Below are 26,758 nucleotides of genomic sequence, written 5' to 3' on the forward strand. Positions count from 1 at the left end.
AAGGCTTTTCTCTGGGATCTGCAGTGGACATTATTTCTTTAAAAATATTTTTTTTGAGAGGGAAGAAACACGTTTTGCCACGCTGAAGGTAAGCAAAAAATGTATTTGACACCTCAGGTAATGGGGATTTTTTTTTCCTTTTTGCCCATTCCTTTCTGAATCGCCTCAATTGAAAATTGTATTTTTACCATATTTCATTCCCAAAGGAGCTTTTCATAATTTAAATCTCCTGTTCAACTGTACATCTGGAATGGGAGCCTTGACACTGTCCTGATTATAACATACATGCTGGACATTACAGAATTTCTCTCTAGGAGCATTCTAATTTTATTCACTCATTATTAGCATCCCAGCAGAGAATTGCATTCTGCACCCTGAACTGGATGATCCTTTCTGATGGGTTGTGGCAGCTAAGACTGTAAAAAATGGGGGATATTTCCCTTCTCATTTTCATTTGTAATTTTTTAAAAAAATTTACCCATTGAAAGCTAGTTTATTCACATAGTTCAGCCTAAAGTGAATTAGAACTTATCTTTAAAGTAGGCATTGTGGGGAGAGAAGGAAGGAAGGAAGGAAGGAAGGAAGGAGTTTGTAATCTCTACAAGAGAACAAGAGGGCTCCACTGTCATACGCTCAAACCTGCATTACAACCAAAAAGACTTAAGAAAAGCGACAGTGGGAGGAATGGAGAGAGAGGAGGAAGGAAGGGAAGGAAGAAGGAAGGAAGAAAAAGAGGAAGGAAAGAAGCAAGGAGGGAAAAGATAATTTCAGTTAGTTGAAGCAGTTTTTGATAAGAAACATAAATAAAAAAATTAATATGAAAGTCTAAATAAAGCTTAAAGCATAAAAGGACCTATTAGCCTATTTGTTCTAATTCCTCAGATCCACTTTCTTAACTCAGGGCTTGGGAAAAATCCACTGTTGTTCACTTACATGCTTTTGACAAGCAGTACTTTTGTTTGGAAACCTGTTGCAGTGAACCTTTATCTTTCTTCCTCCTTGTGTTTTGCAGGAAATTTCAATGAGAAGGAAAGCCAATGGATCGTGGTCTTAGAAAAACTGCTTAGATGATGTCTGTTTCCTGTGCTATAAACACGTGGCAGAGCTGTAAGTAAATGCTCGGCACTGCATGATGAATTGGATGGCTGCAGACCGGAGGCAAAAAAAATAATTGTCTCATTTTCGTGGTGATTTGCTTAACTGGTGGGACCATGCCAGGACGGCTAGCGGACACGCTCTTGGATCTCTGGACTCCATTAATAATAATATGGATTAGTCTTCCCCCTTGCATTTACATGGCTCCGATGAATCAGTCTCCAGCTTTAATGAGTGGATCCCCTTTGGAACTAAGCAGGCTGAGTGAAGAACAGCGGATTTTGAACCGCTCCAAAAGAGGCTGGGTTTGGAATCAAATGTTTGTCCTGGAAGAGTTTTCTGGACCTGAACCGATCCTTGTTGGCCGGGTAAGCGTTGTTTTTAAGACCCCAGTTTCAGGATCTGTGGCTGGTCTCTAGATCTTTACCATGAGGCTTGTCGCTGTTGCCGCCTAACACTTAGCTGTACGTACTTTAGGCCAGATGGTTAGTTAGTTTACCTGTAGTTTCTTTCGGAATATGAATAATCCCACGGTAACAGTTTTAAGTGTAGACAAACTGTGCTTCTTGGGAAGGCTCATCCTCTCCCCACCTCTCCCTCCTCATCATAGATAGGATAACTCTTGTGTAATTCCTCAAAAATAAGCTTTTTCTTTCTTATTTCATACAAGAAATCTGCACACCAAACCTTTTCTGGTAACTTAAAGCACTTGCTTGGTTTGAATTTCTACCACCTTGATTCCTAAGATGTTATTTTGTTTCATTTTATTTTGAGGCCATGTATCTCCAGTTGCAGGTAGATTTTTGTCCTTTTTGTTTGTTTGTTTTTGTTGTTTGTTTGTTGTTTCAATCATTAACCTAGGAAGGAGAAAGGGAAATTCTTGGAGTGGATGCTTAGCACTGCTTTGTACTGTTAATTCAGGGAACTCTGCAGTAGGAAACTAGTTCATTCATTGTCAGGTGGAATCAAATGTATAGAATCAAAATTTTGGTTTAGTAAAGTGTGCGTGTGTGTGTGTGCACATGCATAGATGTGTTAAACTGGATTTACATTTGTTTTGCTGTTGTTGGCAGGTGAGACAACATGTTCCTTGGGTAGATGCATGCTGCTTGCTTTTCAAAATCTCACTGAGGGTTATTGAAGACCATACATGTTTATTCCTCAGAATCGTTCATAAGCTTCTGTTACTTTTGATGCACACCATCATCGTAGGGAGAATTCCAATTATGAGGCTACCAATGACTGATTTTCCTGATAAGTCAAATTCAGAAGTGAATCATGTCAATATAATTCATTTCCCAAATGCAGTGATTTTTTTTTTTTAAAGGAGAATTGAGTATTGATCTTCAAGACTTGAGTTAACACTTCGTGTTTCATTAGGAACTTCTGATTGCATTCCTGCTTCTACCTCATTGTCCTGCAAAGCAAATTGAGCCTCCCCAAGGGTTATGTTTTCTCATTTCGTATAGTTCTACTTAGACAAGGGAAATCTGGATGAGGCAATATCATGAATCATTCAAAGAATATTTATTGAGCTATTTCTATGTGCCAAACACTTTTTCTGGCACATGGGGGCCTGTCAGTGAACAAAACAATGATCCGTGCCTTCAGGAAATTCACGTTCTGGCCAATATTGTTATGTATTGAGCACTATTATAAAAGCTCTTTGTGGGCACAATTCTATTTGATTCTAACAATAGCTCCTTCCTGTTCTTGTGATATATATGTGTAGGAATATTCATACATATATACACAAAAACAAACAACATATGTATAAAAGAGGTCTATACTCCTTTATTCGTCCAAGTCAAAAACTTAAAAAAATCTCTGACAGATTTTTTGGTATGCTTGCTACAAACTCAGGCAGCAGAACTGACTGGGGGCTATTTGTAGTCATAATGCATCCCATTACTGTGACTGTTCACTTATTTCTCAGCAGAAATGTTAATGTGTTGGATTACAGGGTGCTGCCACCACTCTGCTGAGGGTTTCACTTCCTATAGTTTATCTACCTTCATACATTTCTAAATGTGAGAACTTCTCAGTGCCAAAACACATCTGGCCTCTGGAGTTTGAATAGGAGCTTCTTGACCACATTATCTTTTTCTTTCTTTCTTTCTTTCTTTCTTTTTTTTTTTGGTACATGCAGAAATTGAGACTCAGATGGATTAATAAAGCAAACAAAGATCACAGAGCTAGAAAATGACCTGAATCTGAATCAGGTTAGGGATTCCCAAGGCCATATTTTTACCCACCGTATCCTGTTACATCATAGTGACTAGCTACCATGTATTTAAACTATAATTTGCACTTAAGAATTATTGAATATAGAATGCAGAGTCCTTAAATTCTTACTTTCTGGATATTCAAAACTTCTTTAGCCAGCCCTGAGGCAAGGTGTTTTTATACCATATGAAATTTGGGACATACAATACGTGCATACATACATAATTGATGGATATTTTCTGCCTGTTTCTGTTAGTTAACTCTAAGGAGGTATATCGCACTGATGGTGTCTTGTGTAATATAAACAAACTTGCTATGCCCAGAAGAACTTTCCATTTTTATCTAAACAGAAAAAGTAATTAAATTGGGGTTTGTTTTAGGCTCAGAATCTAATGACTAATTTTACCTCCATTCTTTAAATGTAACAACAGAGAGAGAGGCAAACCACGAGGCATTTATCATCCTTCTGCAACTTAGGAATACTTGAGAAATTCATGCTTCTGTGAATGACAGAAGTGTTGCTAGTGAACCTTCGGATTCTGAAATGGCCAACATGCTCCTGATTCTTTACAACTGTTTTTATGAATTAGCTGTTTCCCCTCTGTCTGCCATGGCCAATTCCCAAACGATCGTTAAATCTCAGTTAAGCTTATTTTCTGAAGGACTTTTTCCGCAAACATTTCCAATCATATACATTTACCTTTAAAGAAAATTGGTCCTGAATTATTACAGCTTAGCCTTTGAGGATCTTGGATTGTAGCAAAGCTCCGAATGCATTTCAGGTGACTGCTTCAGATTAGGAGTCAGACCGAGTGTGGGGATGACCTGTATCGGGGTGCCCACCGGTGCTTTACAGTGTTTTATCTCTGTGCACGCTCTTCCACATCTGACACTAAACCACTTCATCGCTGAGCTTCTCCCCAGGAACTGGCTGAGAAGCATTAGTTACTTATGAGCTTACCTGCTCTTTAAAAGGCCCTCCTGCGAGTCACCATGGTGGGAGCCTCGGGCCCGGCAGACTGAGTTCAAGCTCTGGGGCAGAGCCAGTTTTTGAGTGATGGGCTCTTCAGAGCTTCACATATACTCTTACATCCTCCATTGTCTGTTTTTACTATTTTTGGTAGGCAGCTGGATGCAGAGAAAGAACTAAGCCTCGAAAGATGGCCTCTGCAGTGGTTTGAATTCTGGATTTGCCACTTTCTGAATGTTAACCCTGGGAAAGTTACTAAAGCTCTTCAAGGGTTATCCAAGAAAGATAAATATGAGTAAATAAGAATAAATAAAATAATGTATCCATAGTGCCTGCACATGGCAATCGTAGCCATGATTGTATCCTTAACTCTGTGTATGTGCGCGTGCACGTGCAGTTGGCGTGATGGACAAATTGACAGTTACATAGAAGGGTGCGGAAATCTGGGAGCCTAAAAAAGGTCCTTTCAATCAGCCCAGGTTGCTTAGGATGGAGGTGATGTTTGACATTTCGGTGTGTCTTGCAGGGTACCTGTCACTTAGCCTGGTGGCGTGGGGTGGGATGGGATGGGATGTCAGGTGGCCCTGCTGGAAAGAAAGGCTTATGCCTTTGGGGATAGGGTGGGATGACTGAGGTGCCCCTCGATCAGAAGCAGCATAAGCCTGTGTATTTCCCATTGAATTCAAACAAAGTTGAAATTTCTGTTCTTAGCCTTCTCTGCCTCATTCTGTCTAAAATATAACTGCCCCCCTCTGAGACTTCATAGCCTTTGAGTATACTTTATTTCCCTCCTTCCTCATGATCTCTATCTCACGTACTCCGTGCTGTATCTTGTTTATGATTTGTCTCCTACTAGAATGTAAGTTCTACAAAGAAAAGGATTTTGTCTCCTCTGTTCTTCACCGCATGATTCCTCAGGACCTAGAACGCTGCCTGCACAGAGGAAGAGCTAGTAAATATTTTGCATGAATAAATGAATGACTATTTCACCTAAATAATGCAGGAATTTATAAAATAAAATAAACCCAATCAGCTTTAATACAAATAGCATTTTTCAGTCAAGGGGACAATACATGGCTGTCATGTTCTCCCTTTCTGTTGGTGTTTTAGAGACCAGCTGGGTAGTTTAAACAGTTTATATACATTGATTTTAAAAGTCTTTTTTTGTGTGTGGTTACAATAGTGACAATTTAATTTATTTTTATTTTTATTTTTTATATGTACAGATATCCTTGACTCCATGTTTGCCTTAAGTTTTGTAGCAGAAAAATTTCTGGTAGCGCATCCATAAGCTTAGTGGGCTAACGTATTAAAAAGTGGTTTCTTAAAAAGTTAAAGAGAAGAAGTAATAGACCTTCGTTCAACTGTAAATGCTTAAATAAATAAAGTCCCAGAGACTGGCTCCAGGAACTCATTCCCACTCCCGTCTCCTCCCTCCAATACCCCCTTCCCCCCCAATTCTGTAGATACTGAAATCACAAAAATCCAGGATGCTCAAGTACCTTATATAAAACGACACAGCATCTTAGGCCCACCTGTGGTGGGCGGGGCGGGGCGGGGCGGAGCGGAACCTCCCCTGTGCCTTTGCTTCTGCCAGATTTTGCTCCCTGCACTCGCCTCCGGAGCGTCTCCCACCGAGGTAGGCGTGGGCCGCACCCCTTGGCTCCCACCTCCCCGTTCCTCTAGGAGGTGTGAGCGCTGCCCCTGGGGGGTCTTCCGGCCCCTCGGGTCGCGGATGCTGCCTCCACCGACGCCGCCGCCGCCGGACGGGCAGCAGCTCGCATTTGGCCACGGGCCCTGCGCCCTCGGCCTGGGAACAGGGGCGGTTAGCCCGCGCCGCCTCCGCGCCCCCAGCACGCGCGCCCGCGCCGCCCCCGCCGCAGCTGGGCTCCGAGGGCTCGGAATAAGCGCTCAGTGACTGACCCTGCAAGTAAAACAGCAAACAAACAAACAAACAAACAAACAAACAAACGCGGAACCTCCCGCGGGAAGTGGAACCAGCTGGAGGAGGGCTGGCTGTACCTCACAATGTAAGTACTTAACCAAAGAGAGAACCAAACTCAAGTGCAAGTTATTAGGTGATACGGAGCCTTGTAATCCTTTCTCCTCTGAATTCAGTTTATTTATTCAGGACCGACTCTGTGCCAAGCACTGCGCCCAGTCCTTGAGATACAAGGATGGATAAGTCACTGTCCGTCTTTCAAAGAGTTTTTAGTTTTTTGATGGAGATTACTCTTCTCATATTGTAGTTCAAGCATTCCCACTCCCACATCCTGGCTCTATTTCTTCCTTCCTTTTTTTTTAATTTCTGTTTTTTAATTGAAGACTAGTCAGTTACAATGTGTCGATTTCTGGTGTGCAGCATACTGTTTCAGTAATACATATAGATACATATACTTATTTTCATATTCTTTTTCATTATAGGTTCCTACAAACTACAAAATATAGTTCCCTGTGCTATATAGAAGAATTTTTTTATCTGTTTTATATAAAGTAGTTAATATTTGCAATTCTCAAACCCCCAATTTATCCCTTCCCATCCCCTTTCCCCTGGTAACTCTTAGTTTGTTTACTATGTCTGTGAGTCTGTTTCTGTTTTGTAGTTCATTAGTGTCTTTTTTCTTTCTCTCTTTTTTTTTTAGAGATTCCATATATGAGTGATATCACATGTTATTTTTCTTTCTCTTTATCTGGCTTGCTTCACTTAGAAAGACTATCTCCGGGTCCATCCATGTTGTTGCAAATGGTATTATTTATTATTTTATATGGCTGAGTAGTATTCCATTGTATAAATATACCACAACTTCTTTATCCAGTAATCTGTCAATGGACATTTAGGTTGTTTTTGTGTCTTGGCTATTGTATATAGTGCTGCTATGAACATTGGGGTGCATGTATCTTTTCGAATTTGAGTTCCCTCTGGGTGCATACCCAGGAGTGGGATTGCTGGATCATATGGTAAGTCTGTTTTTAGTTTCCACTCAGTTTTCCATAATGGCTGCACCAGACTGCATTCCCACCGTGTAGGAGGGTTCCCTTTCTCCACACCCTCTCCAGCATTTATTGTTTGTGGACTTTTTAATGATGGCCATTCTGACTGGTGTGAGGTGATACCTCTTTGTGGTTTTGATTTGCATTTCTCTGATAATTAGTGATATTGAGCATTTTTTCGTGTGCCTGTTGGCCACATGTCTTTGTTGGAGAATTGCTTGTTTAGGTCTTCTGCCCATTTTTGGATTGGGTTGTTAGTTGATGAAGGCTACGGAGTCCTGTCTGTGGAGGCTGTCCCCCTTTCCGGTGGCATGAAGCAATCCTGGGTGGGGATCCCATTATCTTCCAATACATCTGCAAACTTTTGTTTGTGCTTCTGTTACAAACTGGACCAAAAAAGTCTTTCTGAAAAACACATACCAACCAACCAGACTCCTCTCCTGTCTCTAGTTGTCTGTGGAACAAAGTGGTTCCAAATCTGTTCATAAACACTTAAGTACTTAGCATTCCACATTATCCGGGACCTCCAGTGTTGACTTTCTCTGCCAATTCGGGAAGAGAATAAGATGGTACATGGGACTTTCACTCTATATGTTTATTTGTTCTGGTCTTAGAAAGAAAAGGAAAACCCATGGCGGTCTTCATACATGAATCTGTAACTGAGACAGAAATCTTGTCCTTGGGATGAAATGTGCACGGACTCTCTAGGGTGGACTGCTTGATGCCATCATGAGAGCCCTTGGCTGGGAGTCAGGAGGGTGATTAGTTAAGTCACTCCATAAATATTTATTGAGCACCTACTACCTGCTAAATGTGGTTACCAATGGATCCTCAGCTCTGAGCAAACACAGATCCATGCCCTCTGTCGTAATGGGCTAATAGGGGGAGACAGATGTTACAAAAATACTAACCAGAACACCTGTCATGTTAACACCGAGATAAGCACTCTGAAGTGAAGGAATATGGTTCTTTGGAAACACCTACAGAGGAAGCTAGTCTCTTTGGTGGGATGATGTATCTTCTCTAAAGAAATCACTTTGTGAGCTGAGATGCTATTCCACGTGAACTAGCGCATAGGGATGGAAAGAGGCAGCATTCCCAGAAGAGGTCATAGCATTATGCACATGGCTATTTAAGAAGCTGAGAGAGGGTCAGGGTAATTGGAAGACAGAGAACTAGGGTTGGGATTTTTTGAATCAGGTAGAAGGATGGGCAAGGATCTCTTGGAGATTTGATTCCTTCTTTTCGCCTCTGCTATAAAGTAGCTGGAAGAGAAAGTTACACGGCCTCTCCGGGGTGCAGTTTCCTCACTTATAATTGTATAGTGGATTATGAAATTATATTTAAGATACAAATCCCTGTGGAACAGGCAAAGAAAGCAATATAAAAAAAATGTGCGACATCTATCAGTTTTTGGCCCGAGTTCCTTTAGCTCTTGTTCTGTGGTTCTGTGGTCCACTGTTCCTCATACTGCTTTATTTTGGGAAAAAACAGTTTGCTTTCCAGGTGGTCAGAGATCTATACTAAATCCTCTTTCTTACATAAACTCCTCTGCTCTCTTTCCTCCCTTTTCCCCTCCTACCTGGGTTTCTGAGCAGTTCCTTATTTGGATATATCTCTCTCGATGGTGATACCACATCTATTTATAATTCTCTCCCTCCAAGGCACTGACTCATTTTCTTTCTTTAAATTTGACCTTCTAACCTTCCCTCTTCCCTGTAACTTGGAAATGGTTTGGGTGGTGCTTAGTATGAAGGACACGGGATGCCAAATAATTACTCTATATTACAGTTTACGGTGTCAGCGGCTGGTGAGAAAATTGCACTTGACATGCCATTATTTTTGCTGGCCGTTTGCATGTTAAGAGCGCTGGGCTACGCAGCCACAGCCAAATTGTATCTTCGGCCTTGCGAGAACAATTCACTGTCAATTTTCTGAGGCTTCTGCCTACTCAGACAGAGCCTATGCACCAATAATTTGGCAGGAATGCAAGTCAGCATCGCATGTCTCAATCTGGCTGAACAACAAGGGTTGCCTGCCTCTTGCCCAGTGTCCCAACTGTTAGAAATCTTTTGATGCTGACATAAAGAAATGAAATAATATTAGCCATATAGGTCAGCAGAAACTCTCAACATACATACACATGCACACACACTCACATGCACACAGTCTATTAGCTTACTTTGTACATGAGTAAAATCCTGAGTCATCTCCTAATTCTTTCTGTTGGTGGCCCCAAGATTCTCACTCAGTTTCTTTCCACCTCTACTATGAAGGTAGCTGGAGGAAAAAGTAATACAGCCTCTCTTGGGCGCGGGCAAATTGTATCTCCGTTCCTTACCAAGAGGCCAGGTGAGAGTGTGGATAATCTATTTATCTCTTTAGATTCCTGGAAAAATTCCTACAGACTTCTTACAGGAAAAACCCTGTGCACTTTGTCAGTCCTCTGTAAGGGTCATCTCATCGAAGCAGGTACTTTTCCCACTTGAAGCAAAATGATAGTAGTCAAGTGTTTGTGGGTGAAAAGCCAGATTATGTAACCCTACTTTATGAATAAAACAAACAAACAGAGAATTGATTCCTGTCACAAATACGAAGCCAAAGCTCAGAGGGAAGGATTAGGCAAACATAGAGCCTGCACGACGAGGGAGGCTTTCCCTACTCACAGAGTAGTATGAATCATCAAAAAGTGACCAAGATTTAGAACATGGGAACATGATCACAACTGAATAAATGCCAGAAGCAAGATATAAAACGTGTACAAAATATAATGTAAAAATGCATGTGTGATATGAACAGAGTACCTGGCACATACCTATTAAGATATGTTTGTGGACATAAAAAAATACGTGTAATAAAACGTTAACAAAAGGATGACTCTGGTCATCCTTATTCAGCAATTTCACATTCTGCTTTTACTCCCCCCCCAACCCGCCCCTCCCCACAGAGTCAAAACTCTTGATTTTAAAAATTAATATAAGGAGAATCCTAATTATATATATAACCACTATATGGATTTTGATATAAAGATTTCCCCAATTGAAAACAACATACATTATAAAAGCCCCAAATATATGATTCTATCTAATAAATAAATGATAATCATGTAACCTGCATTGAAAACAAAATAGTTAATTCCTGGCATTAATTCATGCTAATAACTCTACTACAAATCAGAAAAGGGAAAAAATACCAGTATATTCAAATTTTTTTCTAATACATGTGATTGGATTATTTTTTTTCCTATGTTATAATTTTCCGCATTCAATTTTCTAGGCTATGCTTTTATTACATTATAAAACATAATAAAGTGAGAGAAAAATAAATGACAATGTTATATTCAATTTTTAAAAAAAACCAGGACCAGGTATTCCTAGCAAATTCTTGGGAATCATTCAATGTGAAACTCATTTGGTAAATAGAATCTTTTTTTTTTTTTTTTTTAAACCACACCTGTGTTAAAGCTTTGGACGACCCATCTCATCAGTTAGTAAATTAAAGTGCCAGCATTATTTAATCATTTCTATGAAACTATGAAGAGAGGAAGAACAGCCATAGCCTTGCTGTACTGCTAAATGTGCGTTAAATGACTTTCACTGCCATGGAATAGATGACAGATTATCCAGAAAGGAAGATTTTATATTTGGCCTTGAAATGGGAAACAACTATCTGGAGTCTTCAAGTAATGCAGTCAGCCTGCATGTTGCTTGTAACCATGCAATAAGTAAGAATAGCCTGCAGAAGTTGTTTAAGGTATTACGTTGTTTAAGAAAGATGAAGGTGTTGCAGCATTTACAGGATGTCGTTTGGCCTGGCCAGACATATTTTCTACGTAGCACTTCCTTCAGTATTTCAGCATTTTTCATCTGTACATATTATTTCTGTTATAGTTAAATTCACCCCCCTAAACACACACACACACTCTCGCCCCTTGGCATAATTTAGTTATGTGTATAGTCCTGTTCCTAACGAAGTCTTTAAATATTTTGATGTATAGTAAAAACAACGTTGTCAATATTCAAAGATCTGAATATTTCACTAGAATGTGTGCATATTTTCTTATCAGCACCAGCTACCCCACCTCACATTTCAAAACTTTTTAGATGTTATATCTAAAAAGAGAAGTAAAATACACTTCATTCTTATTAATCAAAGCGGGATTCTGCAGACCACCGGCAGCAGCATTACCTGAGAGCTAGTTAGAAATGCAGAATTTCATTCTTGCTGAATCAGAATCTGCATTTTCACAATACCCCCAGGCAATTCCTGTGCATATTAAAGCATTAAAATAAAAACCCATATTTTTAAAGAAATCAGTCCATCCCGGGATTGTGCGAATCAGGCTTTTGGCTTTCTGTATCTAGTCTGAGTAACTTTTGAGTACCACTCAGTTAAACAAAAGGGCCCTGGGGCTGGTGTTTGGAAGAACCCCAGGCAAGGTTCTGGGTGGAAGCTGCTGCTTATCTCATTTGACCTCTGCGGGGCAGGTGCTGGACACAGGAGGCTGCCACATGAGTTTGCGGATGGGACCTCCTTGTACTGCAGGTGATGGCAGGGGGAGGCAGCTGTCTGTGGGCCCCCCAAGCTCGATTAGCTAACAGGAACTGCTTCCTGCTCAGATCCACAGACTGCTCTTTTTTTCTTGTATGTATTTACCACAACGTGGCAGATGTGCTCTGAAATCTGCAGAGCATCAAATGTCACTGGGCTTCCGCGGGAGACAATAGCGGAATCCAAATGAGCCTGGTCAGAAAGGCTGAGGAATATTGTGGGAACAGCGGGGAATAAAACACTGGATGCATATTTCTATTTCTCTCTAATCCTAAAAAAAATAACCCAGCTATGTTGCCTAGGTTTTTTTTGTTTTTTTGTTTTTTGTTTTTTTTTTGCTATGAATATATATTGGAGACTGTGAACTTGGTGGCATGGCAGAGGCATTAAAGTGGAGAAGAAAAGGAGGTTTAACGTAACCAAAATAAACTGAGAATATCTATTAAATGTTTACTACATGGTAGACACTTTATAAAGCTTCCTTGTTCAATCCTCACGGTAATCCCTTGATGAAGGTACCAGCAGCCCCATTGCCAGACCTGGAGAGAGTCACTGAAGGGAAAAGTTACTTGCATTAGAGTTTACAAGGTTAGACAAATAGTGAGTAAGTGATCAAGCCAGGAGTCAAACCTGGGCCTGGTGCTCTCAGAACTTGTTCCTGTCATCTTGGCAATGCATGGTCCCAGGTGAACCCATTGTGGGAGGAGGTCAGTGCTCTGGGCTGCCACCCCAATTTGCAGATGAGAAAAGTGAGGCTCACTGAAGTTAACCAAGGTGTGGTCTCATGACTAGATGTAAAAGTTTTAATAAGATGTAAGGAGACATTTAGAGGTGTCTGTCTCATTGCAAAGCCACTACATCTTTTTCTTTGCATATATCTCTCTATGCTTTGCTAGTCAGAGACAGAGGTGGATATGAACCCCTTGAGAGAAGAAAAAATGTCCTTGAGGTTTATACATGTGGTGACTCTGTTTTATTTCCTTTACAGGGAGATGAAACTGCCACAGCCTGGGCCTGGGGAGATTTGTGGGTTATTCTCCAAATGTCGCAGCTAGCCCCATATCTGTCTTTTTGTCTCTATCATTTGCAAATATACATTTAAGATGACGATGATGATAGAGTTAAGAGAAAAATGATGAAGGAATAGTAGGCAGAGAGGAATATTTTATTGAGCATCTCAGGCATCTTGCTCTGTGCGTTAAATATATTTGTAGATGTTACTGTCTCCATTTTGCAGGTAAGAAAATTGAGACAGTGGGACTAAAGTGACTTCTCATTGGTTAGGTGATGGCAGTGAAATGATTCTAGCTTTTTCCTGAGTTGGGCAGAGTTCTTAATGACTCCAGAGCTATTGCATTAAGTTCCCTGGAAGCTTTGGCCACAACTGGGCAATTTTGTGAGTTTCTTTTAAACTGAGAATGGCCAGAACAGTAGTAGGAAGAGCAGAATGTTTGAATGGAATGGAAAAGAAAATCTTGTACACATAGACAGGAGCGAAAAGAAGACAGAAAGCTTGTACCCTGCAGTTTCTTGAACTAATTGTGTTAATGCTGAATAATTTAGTAACAACTCCCTGTACACTTGGAAACTGAGCTGGTGGACATTATTGCAGAGGCTCCAGAGGTGGGATCTGTAATTTACTTAGCTGTCTTCAGTGACTTCCCCGGTGCCTTTTGCGACGCCAAGAATCTTTTTTCCAAATGGATATGTGCTTCTCTGTTTCATCTCTTCCTTGCCAGCTCTTATAATGGTGACCTTCCTCTGGACAGATCCGGTCATGTCCTTTGCTACTGGCGCACGCTGGCCACTGAGAATAACCCCCTCGTGCCTTGAGCAGATTCTACGAGGAAAAACGACCAAACCCTGTAACTCCTCGAAGCAAGCCGGGCTCCCTGGCCACTCAAAGGCTTTATTTAGAATGTGGCAGGCTTATTTATAGTAGCGTTTTCTTTGCTTTTATTTTTTATGTGCTCCTGGGAACCCAAAAGTATAAATGAATTTCTCATTGCAGTTTGCCTTTCGTCACGCTCGCGCATGTGTGCTTGCATGTTGTGAGTGTGTGTGTGTGCGTGCGTAGGCCTGTGTTCTATTATTTTTCACTTCGAGCAGCGTTGCTCTGGCAGAGCTCATCCTCTGAATATGACCCTGACTTTGCTGGGACATTTGTAATCAGCCCTGGTAGGTGTTTTCAGGAATCATTAGACATTGGCGATGGTTGGTTCTATTGATCACGGCCACTGCTCCTCTCCTCTTCTGCTTTTCCTGCCATTAGACTCAAGCTGTAAAGGTCTCAGGTTTTTTTTTTTTTTTATAGCTGAAACCAAATTCCACATCCAAACTAAACTATGAGGAATGCATTTCAATGTTCCCAGTTACTCCTCCATCCCACGCTGGGAAGAAAGGTGCGAGTTGCAGCTGAAAGACCGAACAAGAAACGTGGAGACACAGCCAGCCCAACACACAAGTACCCAAACATGGAAGGAGGTGATGAGACAGGGTCAAAGAGACAGCAGGCCTAGGGCCAAGCAGCAGGTGGACAGCAGGACAGGAATCCTCAGGTACCGGGACTCGCGTTGCTATCACGACACAAGGGAGAAAATGTATAGAAAGTGAGTGGCTTTTACAGAAACGCAGAATTTAGGTAACAGAGAATCAGAAACAATGAGAAAAAAAGTGAAGTTGGGTGAAGGTGAGAAGTGAGACGGGGGGAAGTAGGGCAGGTGAGACAGAGGGGGAGAGAGCACACGTGTGGAGAGAAGCCACACGGGGAGGATTCGGGGTCCAGTAAGTGACCTTCACTAGGCCCCAACTGGTTTCTTTTTGCCCCTGCACAGATGGGCTTGTGCATACTTTTATGGCATTTCTAGTCACACAGGACTGTTTTTTGTTGTTGTTATTTTGTTTTTTTAAGAAGTGCATTTCGATTCTGACACGTGGCGTTTGCTGAGTACCTGTGGCTGATGGGACTGGGCAGGAAGTCAGAACGAGCTGAGTGAACCAACAACCATCATGATCTTTCTTCTGTACTTCTCCAGAGACACAATTTTGGCTTTTAAAGCTATATACTGTCTAGCAATTGATTGTAGAAACTAAATCATGGCCATTTAACCTCAAGTCAGTTATGGAGCATAAGAATTTAATAATGAATATTGGAGTGAAATCATCACATCATTCCTACTTAGAGATCAGGGCGCTAGTTTACAAAAGAAGTGGGAAAGGATTATGGATAAACCTCTGGACCATTTATGTCTTCTAAAACTCTGAGAATATGGAATGGGCTTTTGAAACATTGGAATTAAAAAAAAACAACATTTTATTGGAGTGTGTATTTCCAGTATAGAAACAATTTAACTTTTGCAGCTAATTTTAAATAATCTAAAATGGCCATAGAGGCTAAGGTGGTTTTCTACTTTTGCACTTTTACCAATATATTTGAATAAATATATGTTTTAATGGCTTAAGAAAGGGTAGGCAAGTTGGCAGTTGAAGGATATGCATGGTAGGACCAGGGGGAAATAACACTTCCCAAGTGCCTAGTGCCTTCCAGGATGTACAGAATCTTACACAGCCGTCATGTGAACCCTGTGAAACAGGGCTGTTACCATCACCTTCATGCCCGCTTAGCTGAAGAAGAAACAGGTTCGGAGAAACTGGATGGCCAAAGAAAATGGGGAATGGGGAATAGAACGCAGAACCAGCTGGTTCAGAAACCTAGGCTTCTTTCTGCCTCCGTCGCGCTGCTCCCTCTCTGTCACTTTATTTGGTTCTTCCCTGTTTCCTTGCACATGGATATGTTCTTACGGAGTATAGGGAAAGTTCTGACCTCTACACAACACAATTTGTTCTTCTGAGTATTTCTCTTGATCATCCCAGCAACCCAGCCTATTAGGGCAACTGGGATGGTGTTTCTAATGATCACACTGGCTGCGCAAGGTCCTTTGAGAGGTCTGTGCCGTGGTCACTCCTCTCCATCAGGACGTGTGTTGAGATGACCACTGCAGTTCCATGCTGCGCCACAGAGCACATCTCTTAAGACTCAGACTCTTAAATCTTACAGCATGCCATGGCTGGGAGTTGGCAAAGGCCTGGATGAAGTTACCCTGTCAGGTCACCGTCCAGTCACGCGGTTCATGTGGTCTCTCTTAAATCCAAGGACTACAGTACTTCCCTGCGTACAGTGTCAAATGCAGACTAAGAACTTGGATTCCTAATAGTCATCCTCCCAGGGATGTTACTGAATGAGGCTTGCAGAAGCCTGTGCTGCCTTGTGAACGCTTAGCTTCACATTATTTAAGATTGGGTTCCTTAGTGCAGACTAGCACCCCAAGTTCTGGAGGATGCGTAGTCCAGGCTAGGAAGCCACAAATCCAAAAATGTTAGAGGATTCTTTTGTTAATGTTTGAGGAAGGCTGTTGCAGTCGAATCTTTAGGAATATATTCACCAGGCCTGTCTCACTTGGCACTTCAAGCTCTAGGGTACAATTTCATCCCGTGACCTGGCAGAGAAGCTTTGTTAAATTTACAAGGAAAGTCAGCGCGCCTGGCAACTGTTCCCCGAGAGGCGGTAAGGAAGGAGAAGTCTGTGTCTGAAGTCTCCTCTCTCCTGAGAGATCTTTTGAGGTAGCTTAAGAAAGGATTCCCACTTTGGATTTGGACACTTTGGAGGGTCTTTGCAAATGCAAAATCCTCTGATTCTGCTACTCTCTAAGCACCACACGTTTCTGGCTTTTTCCTTTGAATTTAATAAAAATGTCCGCACAAGGAAAACTTTTCTAACCCGTCAGGTCAGAGGTTGAGTTAAGTTTTCTTTCCACCTCCCCTGAAAGCTAAACATTAATGTGGCTGGATGCAGATTTTCGTTTGAACCTTCTTCCTCCTAAAGGACTTGTGTTTTCTGTTTTACAGCTTGTGATTGCAGGCATATTGTTTCACCCAAACCAGCTTTTTAGGGAGCATGGATTTGGGTTTGCGGCTCTCGGAGGGAAACTGCTTCGTATGAACATAGAGACGCATTTAACACAAAATTAGGAACTGATGTTTAGTACACATTTCTGAAACCATTAAGAAATTTTCAACACAATTTCTGTCTTCTGTTGTTATAACCACAGTGGCTAGCCTATTTTTCTCCTCTATTTATCCCCTGAGATGAAGAGTTTGTACCGTTCACCTTACCCTCCATCACCTCCATTGACCTCTGTTGGTCAAAAGTACAGGCTCGTTTAAATGAGAACCATGGTAGCTCAGAGTCCTGTGGTAAGGAGTTCCTCTCTAATGTCAGACCAAGCTGAGTTTCACATCCTGTCATGACAGCCACACAGCTTTGTGACCTTGTGTGTCCTTTAATCTTGTTAAGCTTCAGTTTCCTCATCTAGAAAATTAACTTGTAGGATTTTTTTTCCCCTTAGGATTCCCCAGGCAATGTGATAGCTTTATTCACTAGAGGAGACTAAATAGAATGGTATTTATGACTATTTTAAGCATCCACATCTTGACCTTTTTTTTTTGGTCATTAATTAAAGCCTTTTCTGATTGTCACTACCTAGAAGTTGTGAGGTCCCCACATTCCTTGGCCACACGTCCCTCATCCAGGCTTCTAGGGCCCTCTGAGCTCCAACATTCTGTTTCTCAGTAATTCTGGGTCATCTAAATGGATGTAACACCGAGCTTGAGGAAGGAATAAATCTCATGGAGTAGAAGGGGCAGTGCTTCTGTAACACAAGTGCTTTGTCTTCTGAAGGCAGGGATGAAAGTATATGCTTCACTGTGACTTCCAATGTTCAGGGAGAAGAAAAGTCAGAGTGAAATGATGGAGTTCCTTATGGATAGGCAGACATTTCCAATGCGTCAAGATGTTACAGAACAAACAAAATAATTACTTTTAAGATAAAGGGAGGATGGGCTTGGAGGTGTTTACCAGCTTTCAACTTCCACCACTCAGGGACCCACATGATGAGTCAGTGATGTGGAACATGGTGGTGCTGAGTTCCGCCTTGCTGCAGACCCTCAGGTGAACGCTGGTCAAGGGGACTGCTTTCTTTTGAGCTGTGTGTGAGTAAAAATGATTCCCTGAAAAAAAAAATACAATCAGGCATTACAAAGTGTTCTTGGCATACAAGTATAGAATTGCCATCATCATAATGTGAACTACGATGAAATATCAAATCTATGACACCTGGTATGGAGATTGCATAAAAAGAACAGCATTATTAGAACATACTTGATAAAAGCTATTACATTGCAATGACAGTTCTATTCAGTGGCTGTTTTTTTGTGTGTGCAAATTTTCAAAAAACATTGATCTTCAAACTCTTGAACAGGCAAGAAACGTTCTATCATTTTAGTATCTGGAATTCATTAAAATAGAAGCTAACCTTCAGTGGTACATTTTACAAATACTGAAGAGAAGGAACCTTTAGATTCATAATTACTTAAGCCTTTCACACCCCTTCCACACAAGTGTACCACCAAATCCCACACCTACACAAACAATTACACTAACTTTCTTAGTAGTGGATAATTATTATGCTAAACATTTCTGATAAGTGTGTTTTTAGATAGAGTTGTATTATCCCATAAATTCACCTCAGGTTTGGACTTTGTTTTTATAAAAATGAGGTGTTTTACAAGATGTTCATCTCTAGTCCAGACTGTCTAGGAATTACAATTTCCATTCTTTACTGCTTTCTTAAGGAAAATAGGAAATCTCATTGCTGTTAATAATAATGCCAATGACTGACATTTCAGACACTTTCTGCTATCACTGGCATAAATACTACAGCATATCTCATTTAATGCTCACCAAATCCATACGCGATACCTACTGTAATACCTTTCAGTTTGTAGACATAATCAGATCTAATGAGGCTGTACAATTTGTGTAAGGTCAGCCAGCTGAAAGTTACTGAATCAAATCTTAAACAAAAATGTATTTGCCATCAGATTTTGCCCTTTGAAACTTTTCTCATATATAACCTCCCATACAATAGTTGAAATTCTTCGGTAAAGTGTTCACATTCTGTTATTTCATCAAACATACACACATGCTCAGGACCCACGTAATGAGTCAGTGATGTGGAACATGGTGTGACACATATACAAACACAGAATTTAGAAACTAATGTGGTGGTCCGCAGATTTATTTACTTTTTATTTTCCAAATCAAATCAATTGATTAACGTGTTACTCTAAAGTACTGACAAGTTATTGGGCAAAAGTAGAGTAATGTATTTATTCAGCGGTATTTACTGTGCCAGAGCCCTTACTGAGGTGATTCAGGCAGCAGCAAGGACTCTGGATTGTTGTCAAACCCAAATTTGTGTGCACGACGTACGGTGAGGCCAGATACACCATAATGTCAGAGTCTGGAGCAGAGAAGGTTTATTGCAAGGGTGCATGCAGCATGGAAAACGCATGGTCTGCGTTCAAGAGATCTGAACTCCCCAGTGGCAATCAGGCAAGGGTTTTTTAAAGACAGTGTTAGGGGAGAAGGTCATAGGATGACCACTCAGACGGTCCACGTGATCAGCTCATGGACCTTCTGATTGGTTGGTGGTGAGGTAACGGGATGATGTTTCCTGAATCTCAGCCTTCTAGTTCCAACCAGTCTACTGCTTGTGGTCAGCATGTAGTGGCCATCCTCCATCTGGGTGAAGGTCTTAGTTTTTGTAGAACAGCTCAAAGATGTGCATCAGATTGTTACCTGCATCCCTTCCGGGAACTAGATTTCCTATGACTCTATTGTCCTAATCATTAATTGCTTGTGCCTGCTCTTTGGAACTAGGGGAAGGCCTGGGAAAAGAAAGTCTTTTTTTCTGCAAACAAGAAACGGGACATGGAAAGGCTTTTGTACCCGGGACGGCCCAACAGGGTCCTGTTCGGTCTCAGGATGACATCAGCTTTCACTTTGAAGAAATGAGGTAGAAATACTCAACAGTGGGCTATACACTCTTTAAAACAACTTTACCTATTTTTTTCCTCTAATATCTACTCATCTTAGCAACAATGTTGTTACCAGCTCACATGCGTTATCCAGATTTCACATCACCCCTGGAAAAGAATGAACAATCAACCAGCTTGAAATGGAAGGATTTCTCTCCTCTTGACTCTGTAACAGAGCACATAGCTTGAAGCTAGTGCAACTTTCTAGGCAGGAAGAGAGAGGATCACTATGTTAATCATTACTGCTGACAAGTTAAGCCTCCAGTCAAAAGCAGAATGTATAGTTTGTGTATTTACCTCAGGCTATTTGTCTCCATGGGGTAACTTTGAAAAGAAGTACTTACAGCAGGCTGATAGCCATATATATCCACACAAACACACACACACACACACACACTCTCACACACACACACAGACACACACACACACACACACACACGCAATTATGCTCATGTCACCGTGGATTAACCGAATTCCAAGGCTTAAATTATCCCCCTGGACTCTGATAATCCATCTCTCCATCCTAACCCAGAAATCCCAAGTAAATCAGATGAAGTGAAAATTTCATCCAGAATGAGTTGCTGTTTGATGAACTTTAACTGTACTTATTAAGCACAGGGTGGGAGGTGGGAAATGACCTGAATGAGTTTCTCTAGACCTTTCTCCACAGGGTTGGGGGTGGTCAAAACGGCTGTTCCAGTCTAACTCTCTCTGTTTCATCTGACTCTTTTTTTTTTTTTCTTCAATTTTAGAGCTGGATATATTATTCCCCTGCACGTAAAATTTCCGTGTTTCTCCATTACCTATGTAGCTGAGTCCTGAATCCCTCCCTAGTCTCAGTCATCAGCAGTTACCATTATGTGACCTTAGGGGATCATTCAACCTTTAATGTTGAAAACATTAAATGAGTTGGTAGGACGTAGACAGCACTGCTGTATAATTATTAAATGTAACAGTAAGAATGAGAATAATTATTATTATTCACCAACAAATAACTGTTACTACTTGTATTACTACTGCTGCTGCTAAAAACACCAAGGAATTTGTCTCTACAGATATTAAGAAAAATAGTTAACTTTGATCGGCAACCTTGTGAGAAATAGAGGTCAGAGAAGTGAGAGGAGTTCGGTTAAGATGTCACCTAGAGGCTGTGTCTCTTCTCTGCACTGTGATGTCTGCTGTGTCTCTTTCCATTCAGTGTTTGGTGGATTGGGATACACAGTACATGTTTGCTAATCGAGGAATCTTTGTATCATTTTCGTTATAACTTTAAAACCATCTTACCCAAGTGGGTGCTCAATAAATACACTTTTTTTTTTCCTTCTAGCTTGCTCTCATGACATTTCGAAAACCAGTGTACTTTGAAGAAGTGTAGCTTGTGCTGTCTTAAGCCATGTGTTTCCAAGCTAAGGAAGGAATTTATTTATAACTTTTTTTTCTGAAGGAACATCTCAGTCTTGTTCTTACAGTATCCCGGTGAGCACAACATGAATATCTGAAATACATTCAGAGTTGAGTGTCTGTATATTACTTTTTCCAGGATTCTTTAAAATCATAATCACTACCTGGCACTTGGCACACATTATCTCATTTAATTCTCGTAATAAACCTAAAAGTTGGGTCTTATTATCTCAGTTGCATAGTGAGAAACCAACGTACTTCAGGAGGAAAGGCAAGTTTCCTAATGGAGGGAAGTCAGATCTACCCCTGCTGACCGTCGTCTATCCCTCCACTCCTCATGCTGCCTGTTTTAGAAGTAGCCTGTAACTTCTGTGACTTCCATAATCCTTTTACTCAGAGTTTCTGCCTCCAGATCTCCATCACTCCAGTCTCCAGAAGATAGGATAAGCTAGTAAAACTGTGGTGGAGTTGTGTTTCAGACCAGATATATGTGACCATGGGGAAGTGCGACCTCTCTCAGCTCTGTTTTCAGCTGTAAAATACTTGGTCGGTGTATGTTTCCAATTAAATGAGAGAGCACGTGGGAAGTCCCTAACAGCATCAGTCATACGATAGGCACCCAGGGAATGGTAGCTAGTCTTTTTATTGTTCGTATTCTTCTGATTAGTGTTAACAATCAGATCATGTGGAAGCACCATGAATCATTAAGATTTTCATCCTTCTAAGGCTGTGTATTCGTTCTGTTTGCTAATGAGACTCTTGTGCTTAACTAAACTTGTCTGCCCACTGTCTTAGTTTTAGCTTCCTTGTAATATTTATCCTCCTTATTTCTTAGAAGTGAATTCCTCCCCCCTCCCCCATTTATTGATTTCATTAAATCTCTTGGCACAACAAGTCATTAGAATAAAAGATCTGGTCTTAAGAGAAAACAGTCTTTGGAACCAGAAATGTAGTTTCATTCCTAAGATCAAATAGGTGCCTGAAGGAAGCAGAGACTTGAATGTCTTTTTCAGGTGACAGATACCTTCTTTGTGGTGGCAACACTGTGACCCACCCCAGAATCTCTTGGATTCATGAGCCAAGATTGAGTATCTCAGGATTCTCAGTGATGGCAGGTGATGGGCATGATTCATTTATTTACAAAATACGAACTTGAGTACAACTTTGAAGATGAAGCAAGAAAGGGCCGCACTGAAGTTCTTATCTGCTTCCTCTGTGTCTAGGCATGAGGGGGCCTGGTTGAAGACAGCATGGTAGATTGGGAAGTCTTACATTTTAGACAGTCCTGGGTTAAAATTCCGACTCTGCCATTGTGTTAGTCAGGGTTATCTGGGAAAACAGAGCCCGTAGAATATATAGAGATATATGGAAAGAGATTCATTCTGAGGGATTAGCTCATGCATTTATAGAGGCTGAGAAGTCTCACGAGCTGCCAGCTACAAGGTTGGGGTCCAGGAAAGCCAGTGATGCAGTTCCAGAACTAGGGGAGTCACTGGTGTAAGTCTCAACCTGAGTCCGAAGGTCGGAGAACTAGGAATGCCAGTGCCCGAGGGCAGAAGATGGATGTCCCAGTTTCAACTCGGAGCAGTTCCAGCCCCCCTCACCTTTGTGTTCTGTTCCAGCCCTCAGTGGATTGGATGATGCCACCCACGTTGGTCTTCTTTACTCAGGTTACTAATTCACATGCTAATCTCTTCCAGAAACATCCTCACAGGCACACCCAGAAACAGTGTTTTACCATCTATCTGGACGTCTCTTAGCCCAGTCAGATTAATGCATAAAATTAACTATCATAGCCACCATATGTTCTTCTGCAAATAACTAACCTGATCTCTTTGAACCTCAGTTTATTCACCTGTCAAATGAAGAAAGTATCTAGTAAAAATCTGATGAACAGCTTTAGTTATTATTTGCCGCAGAAGGCCACATTTTATTGTGGTTTAATTTCAACTTGATGGAAAAGTTGGAAGATTTATACAAGGACCTCCCTGTATTCACGAGTTGTTTACGTTTTAATCCATTTGTTTCATCATCTGCTATGTATCTGCCTACGCATGTTATATTTTTCTTCTGAATCACTTGGGAGCAAGTTGGGGACATTTGTCCATGGCTTCAAGATACTTCAGTGTATTTTCTAACCACAGGATAATTGTCATAATCAATAAATGGGACAATACTATTATGCTATGTATGACTTTGTAAAATTTCGTCAGTTGTCTCAACAATGCTCTTTGTAGATGTTTGTCTTCCTTGGTCCAGGTCATGATGGCGTATACTGCACTTAGTTGTCATATCTTGCTAGTTTCCTTTGGTCTGAAACAAATTTTCAGTCTTTCTTGAAATACATATTTTGCAAGATGAAAGGCCAGCTATTTTGTAGCATGTTCTTCAATTTGTGCATCTGATAGTCCCTTGTGATTATATACATGTTACGCATTGTTGGATGAAAAACTTGTAAAAGTGATGGGGCGTTTCCCTCAGTGCACTGCATCATGAGATGTGTGATACTAATTTGTCTCAATATTGGTGATGCTAATTTTGCTCACCGTGTTAAGTGTCTGTTAAGTCTCTCCACTGTAAAGCTAGTATATTCCCCTTCATCATTAACAAGTAATTTGTGGGGAGATACTGTGTAAAAATTATATCCCTCATCAGACTTTGATCTAATAGTTTGAGCATCAGTTGGCAATTTTGCATGTCCATTTTTCCTTCCCTATTTATTAATTGGCATTCTTTTTTAAGGAAGTCCATGATCATTTGACAACTGTTCTCTGTTAGAAGGAAAACATAGTAGAAGCAAGAGAAAATGTTGGGCTATAATGATCAGTGCACAGTCTGTAAGTGCCTAGAAAAATAACCAGTATATGGGAACCTGACCAGCCATTTTGACGGCATGTGCAACACGGTACAGGTGCCGCCTGAAAGAAGTATGCGTTATGTTCTCATTCCAAATAGGATGTCACAGTTTTTACTTCAGACAGTACACCATAATGCAGGATGTGGAGTGATGGAGGAATCCCTGGTAATCAGCAGTCAGCTCCAGGAAACTCTAGGCTGGGAGAGTTGTATTTAATGTAAGAATTATGAACTGTTTTTAGAAAATCTAGATCCTGAGAACAGACACTAGAAAACCAGAGAGGGATTATTCTAAAAAAAAAAAAACCTATGTGGTCATGAAATATTCTTTGAAGAGTATTAACCTCATTTATGGAAGAAAGCAAAGTTCGATAGATTAAGCTACCTAGCATTTCAAGATTGTTTAAACTGTAGACCCCATTAGGGATCTAAGAAACTACCTTGTTGCTGTTACGTAATGCAGTTTGTCTTTTGAAAATTCTTTCATAAATTAAGTTACCACCGTGAGTTTCAGTTGAAAGTCTCCCTACTTGGCAGCCATCTTCATCTAGAGCTGTGTTTGTGGGAAGCTTTTGGACTTGAGAATGAAAGCTGATACAACTGTAGGGAATATTACATAACTTCATATGTCCCCAAGTAAAGCCTGTTGTAGCGGAGCATTCTTAAATGTGTTGTGTTATGTCCCCAAGGAATGCACTGATGCCCTTTTAAGAAAGGAAGATGCTAAGGCAAGCCTTTGCCTCACCTGGGTACAGGTTGACAAGAGTCTTTAAGTGCATGCATCCTCTGACAGAGGCCAGATTCGCCCCCCTGTGTGGTGTTTGCCACTTCCCACCATGGCAGTGAGAGAGCAGTGTTGTTCAATTAGGAGACATGATTCTTCCATTGTGGGCTCACCCTCAGTCCCGATGCAGTTATTTTTATCTCTGCTTCTGGGGATTGGGGTGGGTGATCTGTCAGATCCCTTCTAGCTCAGATATTCTCAACTAAGAAACAGAGAACACGCTAGTGAACATTTCCACAGGCCTTGAGTTTTGATGAATTTATCTGCAAGGATGGATTAGGTTTATTTTTCCTTCTCTCCAGGGGAAAGAGACATATGTCTTTAAAGCTGCTAGCTGGACTGTCTTTTCAGCATGATTTAAGAACACAGGAAACTTTCACACAGGATTAGAATCAGTATAAGCCGTCTAAAGTTTCCATAAATTCTTTTTGGAGGATAAGTTGATGAGACAATCAAGGGTGGATGGATTATATCTACTGAGTTGCACAGGTAAGATGAGAATTTGTGAGACAGAAGGCATCTTTTTTTCTCCATTTAGAAAATGCATCTGTTAATTTTGATTGAACAATAATGAGATATTATTATATACATATTATATACATATACAATATTATCAAATACAGCTATAGGCAGTCAAGTCTGCCTAGCAGAAGCTGTTCTGGTCCAGTTGATCTGAATGAAGAAGGAGACATGCAAAAGGTAACAGGAAAATCAGACATGCCAGCTCCCAGCACAAGCCCCTCTTTGCCCTTGGAATCTGAGAATTAGACGATTTTTGTGGGAAAACAGGAATTGCTTCCAATAACCTCTAACATTATTTGTTTTGTCTAGTTTTCTTGTTCTGTGTTTCCTTTTTTATTATAGCTTTAGGTAGGTTCAATCTTGGGACATTATCTCATTCATAATCATCTATCACAGAAACGCTTCCTGTGTTTCACAGAGCAGAATGTTTTCTTTGTATGTATACCAGGCCTATTCCCTCTTTAATAAACCTTTACCCACAAGGGCCTTGGCGAGGAACAAAAGAGCCAGCATGATTTCATACAAGTAATCACCTTTGCTGAAACTTGGTTCATTTTTCTTAACCTCCCTGGGACCTTGAGTTAACTTTCAGCCAGGTCTGTTTGCTGAAAGTAAGCACTGTGGGACACAATTAGAACTTCCATAAGATTGTAGAAGGAACTAGAAACGGGAGTGGTGGTATTCTGCTGCTTTTCCCAGTGAGGGGTTCCAATATGGGGAGGAAAACTGACTGCAGGAGGATAGATGTTTGGAAAAAGGAGTTGAGAAACGTGCTCCGCCACAGTGGTTCTGAAGGTTCCGTGAGCATCAGAATCACAGAAAGGGCTCTTTAGAGCTGGATGGGGGTGCCCCACCCTGAAAGTTTCCGATTCAGTACCTCTGAGGTGGGGGTACCAGTACTCTTAATATACCCCTAAAATGGATTCATTTCAGTAGCTGTTGTCTGTAGTGAAGAGAGTACTGGATTGGAGTCATAAAGCTTTTTACATTCAGTCAGTCATCTGATGAATTTTTCTTGGCCTGTAATAGGTAAATTATGTGCTATGCCCTGTCAGTATAGAGATTAATAAGTCACAGTCTTGTATTCCAGGAAATTGATAGTCAACTAGGGGAGACACTCAAGGAAATCCACAGCCTCAATACAGTATAATAAAAATCTAGTGAATATGAGTGCAGGTTTGCTGTGGAGAAGTATAGGAGCCCTGCCTGGCTCAATTTGCACCTGGGGCCTTGAGTCGGGGCAGACTTCTTGGTAGTAGAAATTGAAAATGAGTTCTGAACACCATCTGGGATTTATTAGAGGGACGATATTGCAAGCAGAAGGGATAAAGGTTAAAGACATGAAGGAGTGAAATGACAGTGCAATTTTAAAACCGTAAACAGCTCAGTGGACGTTGAACATGAGATACTACTGAGGAACTTGC

General features: G+C 40.9%; 1 protein-coding gene across 1 annotated transcript in view; it reads left to right on the top strand.

Annotated features, from left to right (window-relative positions):
* CDH8 (cadherin 8) overlaps nt 1-26,758 on the top strand; it is a 314,446-nt gene that overhangs the window by 14,209 nt on the left and 273,479 nt on the right. Inside the window, exon 2 of the mRNA XM_010967244.3 lies at nt 1,013-1,463. Coding sequence (XP_010965546.2) covers nt 1,212-1,463 — 252 coding nt within the window. The 5' untranslated portion in view covers nt 1,013-1,211. The remainder of the gene's footprint in view (nt 1-1,012; nt 1,464-26,758) is intronic.

This window comes from Camelus bactrianus, chromosome 9, assembly GCF_048773025.1.
Source record: "Camelus bactrianus isolate YW-2024 breed Bactrian camel chromosome 9, ASM4877302v1, whole genome shotgun sequence".
NCBI lineage: Eukaryota > Metazoa > Chordata > Mammalia > Artiodactyla > Camelidae > Camelus > Camelus bactrianus.